The sequence below is a fragment of the Lycium ferocissimum genome, chromosome 5 (genome assembly GCF_029784015.1).
Source record: "Lycium ferocissimum isolate CSIRO_LF1 chromosome 5, AGI_CSIRO_Lferr_CH_V1, whole genome shotgun sequence".
NCBI classification, from domain to species: Eukaryota; Viridiplantae; Streptophyta; class Magnoliopsida; order Solanales; family Solanaceae; genus Lycium; species Lycium ferocissimum.
The window spans coordinates 9,529,906-9,538,082 of NC_081346.1; the positions used below are offsets into that span (position 1 = coordinate 9,529,906).

Sequence of the window (8,177 nt, forward strand, 5' to 3'; positions counted from 1 at the left end):
AGACAAAGTTGGACGACATTTTGATTTCAAAAAATAGTTTTAGTGATTTTCGTGATGCTAGATGTAAAGTTGAGGGTCTTTTTTGTAATAAAAAATATTTAGTGATTTTGGTGCAATAAAGTAAAAGTTGAGCAAATCATTCATGAAATTAACCCTCTTTATACTTCATAAAAATATCATTTGCTTAAAAACTCTTTAATTTCACGTGTAACCATGGAAGGTATCTCTTCTCTCATAAGGTTTGAGTGAAGAATTTGATTTAATTCAACTTCTGTAATTGATTCAAGTTGTTCTTGATTTTTTTTTTCTTTCAATAGTTGTCCTTGATAAGTACTTCCAACATTTAGCATGAATTTTTTTCCTCATCATTATCTTAGTAACTAGAAATGGGATTCATCTCCTAAAATGAGATCATCACTGGTTTCTAATTCTTGGGGTAACTAGCTTCCAATAAATTTATAACCTCATTATCTTTTTTCAGATATTCAAGTGCTATGTAATGTGTCATTGTTAATTGAAAAATAGCAAGTCTATTTTTTTATTGACTTGTTTTCTTATTGAGGTTTTTTTTCCTTTTTAATGTATTTTTTTACAGGACTAAACTTCTTTTTTGAACATAATTTGCTTCTTTATCCTCATTTTAAGCTGTTTGATAGTTAGCCGTGCTACTCCCTAATATTCTGTTAGGTTTTTGTCAAACAGCTCTGGCCTCAAAGAGTCGTACTACAGTAGGTTCAAATATAACTTGCTTCTTTACCTCTTTCTGAAGACAATTGTTGTACTATCATGTACTCCTCCATTTTGAAATTTCATTCATACTTTTGTTCGTCTGGGTATGTTGTTGTTGTTGTTATTGTTGTAAGTAAAGTTCAGTTTACTTTTTTGCAACTCTTAGTTGAGCTGATCTTCGGTATTAACAAGATCCTAGAGATTTTAATGACGAAAAATATGGAAAAGAAAGACTACATTTGCTACTAATTGGATAATCATTAATGATAACAAGATCGCATATCCCATTACACAAGATTCAACAAAAGCAGCATCAAGGAAGACACAAGAAGAGCATAGAATTTTGCACTCTCCCATAATTTTCCAGACAAGGAAACAGGAGGAGGTGGTGGTTTACTAGCTACAGTTCTTTCTTTAGGACAATGGTAATTACACCTACTTGGACGTGCAACTCTGTAGACGCCGGTGGTTGTCAGTATATGAATGTCTTTTCTATTGTCTTCTCCAAAAGATGCAACATATCCTATAGCAGGCATAACACCCTCTGCAATTTCTTCACAATGGATTGGAGAATCATGCGCGCACCTGTATGGGATTTTTGAACTAGTGAAGTTTCTACTGTTTTCAGGATTTTCAATACCTGACCAAATTCCATCCGGATACAAGTCTATGTACAAGTACCTGAAAGTTTGATTCAAAATCAGGTTGAGCTAATGAAACAGTACATGTCTATAGAGTTTCAAGTTCGTTAGCAAAGAAAGATATGCAAACCTTCCATACAGACAGGGATCAGTTTGAGACCGATAGAAGTAGCCCCCGGTTATGGACGCTGAACCAATTGTCTTATCAGCTGCAGAGTGGTTGTATCCCATGACCGGGAATATGGGACTATTGGAGCTAGAAGAAGTGCTTTTTTCGGGGACATTTGCTGGTTCGAAGGGATAAGGGCCTTCATAGATGGACCACCCATAGTTTCCACCCTTTGTTATCATGTCTATCTCTTCGTACCGGTCCTATAAGATTCATGAAAAGATAAGTAACCTTAATAGGTGCAGACAATACTGGATCTAGCAAAACCTAACATTCTAGCAAGGTGTTTTAGAGTTTCAGTTGATGACCAAATTGACCTTTAAGTAAGAAGCTAAGGCCTTCGTGAAGAAATTCCTCCCAACATTACTAAAGGTTTCAAAGCACTGGGAATTTTTCAATTAATTCAACCACATACAGAAAGAGCTAATCTTGCATGAGGGTTCAAAAAAGTTAAGGTTCATCACAAAGAATTCTGGAGAAATGGTCCTCCCATGATTGTCTATGTATTCCAAGAGACTTAGCATATGTCCTGTTCCTGTTTTGGAACTTATCAAGATTTCCTTAAACTAGAAATAGCTCAATGACTATGCTACTGTTTTGCTTAAAGATAGTTAAGTTCCAAACCTGTCCAGCATCTCCACACATGAAGTAGGGAGGTCTTTCTGAATCGAAACTACAACGCCAAGGATTTCTAAGACCCAAAGCCCAAATTTCAGGTGCTAATTGCCTGTCATTGTTGTACGGATTATCTCTTGGTATGGAGTAATTTCCCCAAAGCCCTTGATCATGAACTTCATTTCCTGTCAGGCGTTAAATGAGAAAACTGTAGTGTTCACCAGAAGTTTATGGATATAGGCTGAAAGATTTTTTCATACAGGATAAGTTTGCCTAAACTGATTCACGTTTTAAAGTTTATAATACCCATGACAGCAGGATGAACCTCTTCCTTATACGTGCTTTATATTTTTGGAAATTAAAAAGCCACAAAACAAGTCTACAAAATCAACATTTGATCAGCATACTTTGATCCACATCAATCCTCAAGATCTTTCCGAGCAATGATCTCTTGTTTTGTGCAAAGTTGTAAGGGTCCCCTTGATGTGTGCCAATTCCAGTCATAACATATAAAAAGCCATCTGCAGGGCCAAAGAGAATCTGGCCTCCATGAACTCCCTTATCTGGAAGTCCCATTGTAAATATCCTCCTCACTTCCAATGGCTTAGCACTTTCTGCCTGTCAAGAAGACGATCAAAGTATGTTATCAAAAGAATTTCAATGAAGAAAATCTTCAAATTCATATCATATAAAGCAAGCATGGATCTATACCAAGGAGGGTGTTGATGCAGTACCATTTGCTGTGAACTCGGATACTACAATTTGATACTGGCATGGCACAATGCCACTGTCTATTGGAAGTGTTGCTGGATCACAGCTAATTTCTGAGTTACATGAGCATCTGGCTGAACATCCTGAGTGTCGCAACTTATCACAGTGGTAAGAAACAAAGAAACGACCATTACTCACAAAATTAGGATGGAAATCCATTCCCATTACCCCAAATTGTGCGCCAACAAGCACTTGATCAGTTATATCTAGAAAGGGCTTGGATTCATCAAGCTCCAACACTTCATTAGATCCACCCACAGGAACAGTGGCAATCCATATTTTACCTTGTTGATTCCACAAAAAGACACGGTCAGAGCCATCAGGGTGTGGAGCCATGCCAATGTAAGATCCATTTCCAATTTTGTCAAGGCAAACACCATTTGGGGCTTGATGAGCTTTGTGAATACCAAATGATTGGGCGCCATTTGTTAGGTCCTATAAGTTGATTTCAAGACAGAGAACAACTCAGAAAAAAGTTCCCAAGCAGGAAATGTAACTATATAAACTTTCATCTCATAATGTTAAAACAACAATTTCTGTTCCATCATGTTTAAGAGTAAACAAGACTTACTGCGGAAAGAATTGACTCCATGAGAGGAGCATATTCAGGATCAGAGAGATTCATTGCTGCAAATTGCTCCTCCAACTTTAAGTCCTCTGAAGAGACACATCAAATGCTCCCATTAATAGAACAAAAATAGTACAGTTTCATCTCTAATGGTGCTTGTAGGTCCTTTACAATTACAGATAAAAAAATGGAATATAAAAGACAGACAACTGCGAAAAATGCCATACATAAAAAAAAAAAGTGATGATAGCGCCTTACTTAACTGCACGCTCAAAGCGTAGGAGGCTAGAAAACCATAAATTAACGACAGAATTAGGAGAAAAACATTGCCCAGAGAAACCATAGCAGAAATGACAAAGGAACTCACTCCAATCTATAAACTATGCCTTATTATACGAATGACAGAACGCCACAGAAACACGACTCTTGGATGATATAATGCACAACATTCCTATAAAGGCCTTCTTGATCTAGAAAGCTACGGTAAAAATTTAGGATATGAGTAATTATTTACATTGTGTTAATCTCAGTGCATATGCCAATCTCAATGCTATTTTAATAACACTAGATTTTTTTTTTGGTGCATGGGGAGCCAAAACCTTCCCTATATTTTGTCTCTCAATCGTATCCCATCTAAGACTGATTACCAATAGGTTTTACTTTTGTTTGTACAACTTATGACTAGAAAATCACAAATTGGAATACTCAAAACACAGAAATAGAGAAAAGCACAAAAACTAGTATTGGCTCTTGTCGGCTTGGAACAGACAAAGGACTACATATTTAAGTAAGCTCAAGCAACTAAGCAAGCACTTAACCAGGGCCCATTGACAAGTGAGGGATGGCTCAGTGGTAAAGCACCTCCACCCACGACCGGTAGGTCCCTGTATCAGTTCGGGAAATCACACCTGGAGGGGAAGTGTGGAAACACTATAAATCCTCCTAAAAGAAGAAACTTGATGTAAAAAAGGAAAAAAAAGAAAAAAAAAAAAAACCAGGGCCCATTATTGATACTAGGAAGCATTATCACCAACAAAAGTGGGGTAGTACTATAATAAAAAAGGGAGGATAGATTCAATTTTTCAATAAAAAAGAGAAACTAAGTAGAATCCAGAAGAATATTCCTTACAAGGATCAGTAGTACAACCTCTTCAGCTAATGCTTGATCGCAAATGGGTTGTCTAAAGCATCCATATTAACATGATATCGACCCGACCATGAATCTGCACCCGTTGATTGTACCAACGATTAAACCTGTAGCATGTGATGAAGTTGCAGTGACTGGACTCAATGGATTCTGCAACTGACCGACCCTTCTCTTCTTGGATGCCATCAATTACAGTCCTCTCTATGGCAGCGTTTGTATGAAAATTTTACCGTAAGCCCATCTCTTGTTCTAGCCCATTTACTAACCCAACAACACACAATTCAATATTTTCACCACCTATGAAGACATTGGCACTTCATATATGAGAAAAGATAAGTAAGAAAAAGAATCCACCAAGAAAACTTTGGCTTTGCATTATCAACAAAGAATTAACTAGAATAGCAATACATAACTCTCATAACGTGTACACTGTATAACTACATAAATCTAAATACATTTTGCATAGGCCAAGGCCAACATCAACAGTTCAATTTTGGGAGTTAATGTATTAGGAGAACTACCCTCAAATTTGTCAGTTCATATTTTGGTACCACTGAGAAATTAGAAATCCCATTTGCTTCTTGTAGCTACCATAGCCTTGGTGGAGGCCCATGTACAGATATCTTTCACTCTGTCGTTAAAATCCAGAAAAACCGGCCAACTCTGGCGGAAATATATGGGCACATTTAAGTGCTTAAGTTTTATGCAGGCACAGTGTAAAATATATCCACATTCGAGATTTTTTTTTAGGTAATTACAAGTGATTACCTTGATATTACAGGTTAAAATTCGTTGATCGTGTAAATAAAATTTTATTCTACCGGTATGTATAAATTACATCCCTAATTTAATAGGGAAATTTGCGCTTTTAGTTCATGTAATATCGATAGATTATGATTTTGGTATACCGTTAATTTATGCTTGTGTTATATCTCTCCTGTTTCAATTTACGTGAACATATAACTAACTCGGGAGTCTTCGAGGTGGTTATTTGACCGTGTTTTCATTACATTTTTCTAAATTATTTGAATTATAGATTATCATAGGGGTGGGCGTTCGGTTTTTCCGTTCGGTTTGACTATTTCGGGTTCGGTTTTTTGAAGGTGGACACCGAACACCGAACCAAACTAGTTCGGTTCGGTTCTTTCGGTTTCAGTTTTTTAAAGTTCGGCTCGGTTGGGTTTCAGTTTTTTCAATTCGGATTTTTTGATATAATATTAGAAGCGATTCCATTGACACTAATTCATATTCTCAAAAGTAATAAAACATAAAATTGATAAATTAAAATAAAAATCAAACAAACAGATACACAAGAACAAAGAAAACTATAATCATGATATAGGATTACTAGGTGTTATATACATACCGTAAGAATAATTAAGAAAACACATAAAGGACATACATTAATCCTAAAGACACATTCTAGTTACCTTTCTTTGTTAAGGATATTTGATTTTCTCAATTGAAGTGAAAAATTAGGGATACAAATGCAAAAGAGAACTTATTACAATTGGATTTTTTTTGCTTTAAACTTAATGGGCCTGGACTATTTTAATTTTTTTGGGTAATGTATTAAATTTCGATGCGCGTTCGGTTTTTTGGTTCGGTTTTATCAAACTTCGGTTCGGCTATTTCGGTTTCGATTTTTTGACGGTGGACACCAAACACCGAACCAAACTAGTTCGGTTCGGTTCGGTTTGTTGAAGTTTCGGTTCGGTTCGGTTCGTTTTTTCGATTTTCGGTATTTATGCCCAGCCCTAGATTATCATGACTTATAAAACTTTTTATATAGTGTCTAAATATATAATTTTTGTTTTAAAAAACTTGAAAAATTTATGTGAAAATTTACGGTCAAAGTTATAAAGTTTGACCCTTATACACCGAAAAGGTTCACATAAATTAAAACGAAAGGAGTATTAAATTATTGTTATTATTACTCTACGTTTTAGGGTAATATGACTCTAACGATAATCCAGACACATACATATTTCTGAAAAAAGATACACATTTTAATTTTAAGAACAAGAATGTAGACAAGCGACTTTAATTAAGTGAACCATTGTAACACAATTATTCGCGGCATATTTAGTAAACCCGTCAACCGGTTCGGGTTAACCAGTTCAAACTGGTAACCGGAACCGGTTGAACCGGTTAACCGTATATTAACTACCTGTTCCGGTTTCTATTTTTTTGGAACCGGAACCGGTTAAATAGGTAAAACCGGAACCTGACCGGTTAAACCAAGAAACCGGTCGATTTTTTTTTTTTTTAATTGTAGCCGTTGGGCTGCTAATTTGGACCGTTGGCCAACGGTCCATTTGCAAAAATGGCCGTTGCCAAATGGTCCTAAACCCATTTTTTGCGCCCCCCCCCCCCTCCCCCGCCCCAACCCTCTAAACTTTTTTTTTTAACACTTTAATCCATCCCCCACCCCTATATAAACCCCTCTCCATTTCCATTTTAATCCACACCAATTCACTCTTCTCTTTCTCTCAAATCTCAATCTCTCAATTATAGTTACTTTGCAACAATTAGCCACTTTAAATTTCTCTCAAATAAATATTATAAAGTCTTATTATAGTTTCAATTATTAATTTTGCAATTTATAATATTGTTGGTGGAGTTGGTGATTTTGCAACAATCCGAAGTAGCTTTGGTGGATTTGCAATTCTAGCCGCCTTCACTTTGTTGGAAATTAGTCGGCAATTTGGTACCTTCGTTCCAACTCTATCTTTATTTTTTGCAATTTAATTTACGCAATTTAATTCTAGCAATTTAATTTATTGCAATTTATTTTCTTGTGATTTATTTGAGTGTGATTTAAATTAATTCTATTTAATAATGGCGAAGAGATTTAGACGTGGTGCCGGTAATAGTGGTATTGTTAGGGGTGGGCTTAATGAGGAAACATTTGTGAAAGAAACACCTAGTTTAGGTATTGATGTTGGTGGAAATAATCCACTTTTAGGTCATGAGGCAATGCAACAACATTATACCGACACTTTTAATGAAATTGATGATGATGAAACACAAGCCCCCGAAAATCCCATAGGAGATACATGTCCTGCACAATCACATACACAAGACAAACCGCCTAGAACTCGTAAGCCAACCGCTAAAATTTGAAAATTTATGACTAAGGATAGAGAAAGCCAAACAGTTAAATGTACCCTATGTGAACAAGTATTTGCTTTTAGTCAAGGAACTAGTAAGGATGGTGGAACGGGTACACTAAATGGTCATATGAGAAAGAAACATATGGATGTTTGGGGAGAGCAAACAGGTTCAAATGTGGGGGGTATTCAAACGATGATAGACCCACGAACCGGTAAAATTTTTAAGTATGACAAGAAAAAGAGCGTGTAGAAATAGCTAAAATGGTAGCTTAAGATTGTTTACCATTTTCCTTTCCTTCGGATTTGGGGTTTGTTACTTACATTCAACGTTGTTATAATCCGTTATTTGAGGGTATTCCTAGAAGTACTTGTAGAGCGGATGTTATAGATTTGTATAAAAAATATAAATTTTATTTGCGCC

At 36.0% G+C, this 8,177-nt stretch overlaps 1 protein-coding gene across 2 annotated transcripts; it reads right to left on the bottom strand.

Moving 5' to 3' along the window:
• Positions 1 to 866: 866 nt before the first annotated feature.
• LOC132058177 (HIPL2 protein-like) lies at positions 867 to 5,340 on the bottom strand. Of its 2 annotated transcripts, none has more exons than XM_059450730.1 (7): positions 5,162 to 5,340; positions 3,497 to 3,582; positions 2,866 to 3,360; positions 2,562 to 2,772; positions 2,164 to 2,339; positions 1,501 to 1,742; positions 867 to 1,410 (listed from the first exon to the last, which is right to left on the bottom strand). In XM_059450730.1, exons 2-7 carry the CDS (start codon positions 3,548 to 3,550, stop codon positions 1,017 to 1,019), a joined length of 1,572 nt encoding a protein of 523 aa, XP_059306713.1. In that variant the 5' UTR covers positions 3,551 to 3,582; positions 5,162 to 5,340; the 3' UTR covers positions 867 to 1,016. The 2 variants fall into 2 exon arrangements, with proteins under 2 accessions (XP_059306713.1, XP_059306712.1); XM_059450729.1 differs by lacking the exon at positions 5,162 to 5,340 and adding an exon at positions 4,623 to 4,922.
• Between the last annotated feature and the right edge of the window lie 2,837 nt (positions 5,341 to 8,177).

What these genes read in the sequence shown, in the direction of transcription:
- LOC132058177 (XM_059450730.1), bottom strand. Translation starts at nt 3,550, where the DNA reads ATGAATCTCTCTGATCCTGAATATGCTCCTCTCATGGAGTCAATTCTT. An exon ending in CTGCATCAACACCCTCCTTG is followed by an intron (nt 2,773 to 2,865) that starts GTATAGATCCAT and finishes TCTTCTTGACAG; the next exon opens with GCAGAAAGTGCTAAGCCATT. An exon ending in GATCCCTGTCTGTATGGAAG is followed by an intron (nt 1,411 to 1,500) that starts GTTTGCATATCT and finishes TCAAACTTTCAG; the next exon opens with GTACTTGTACATAGACTTGT.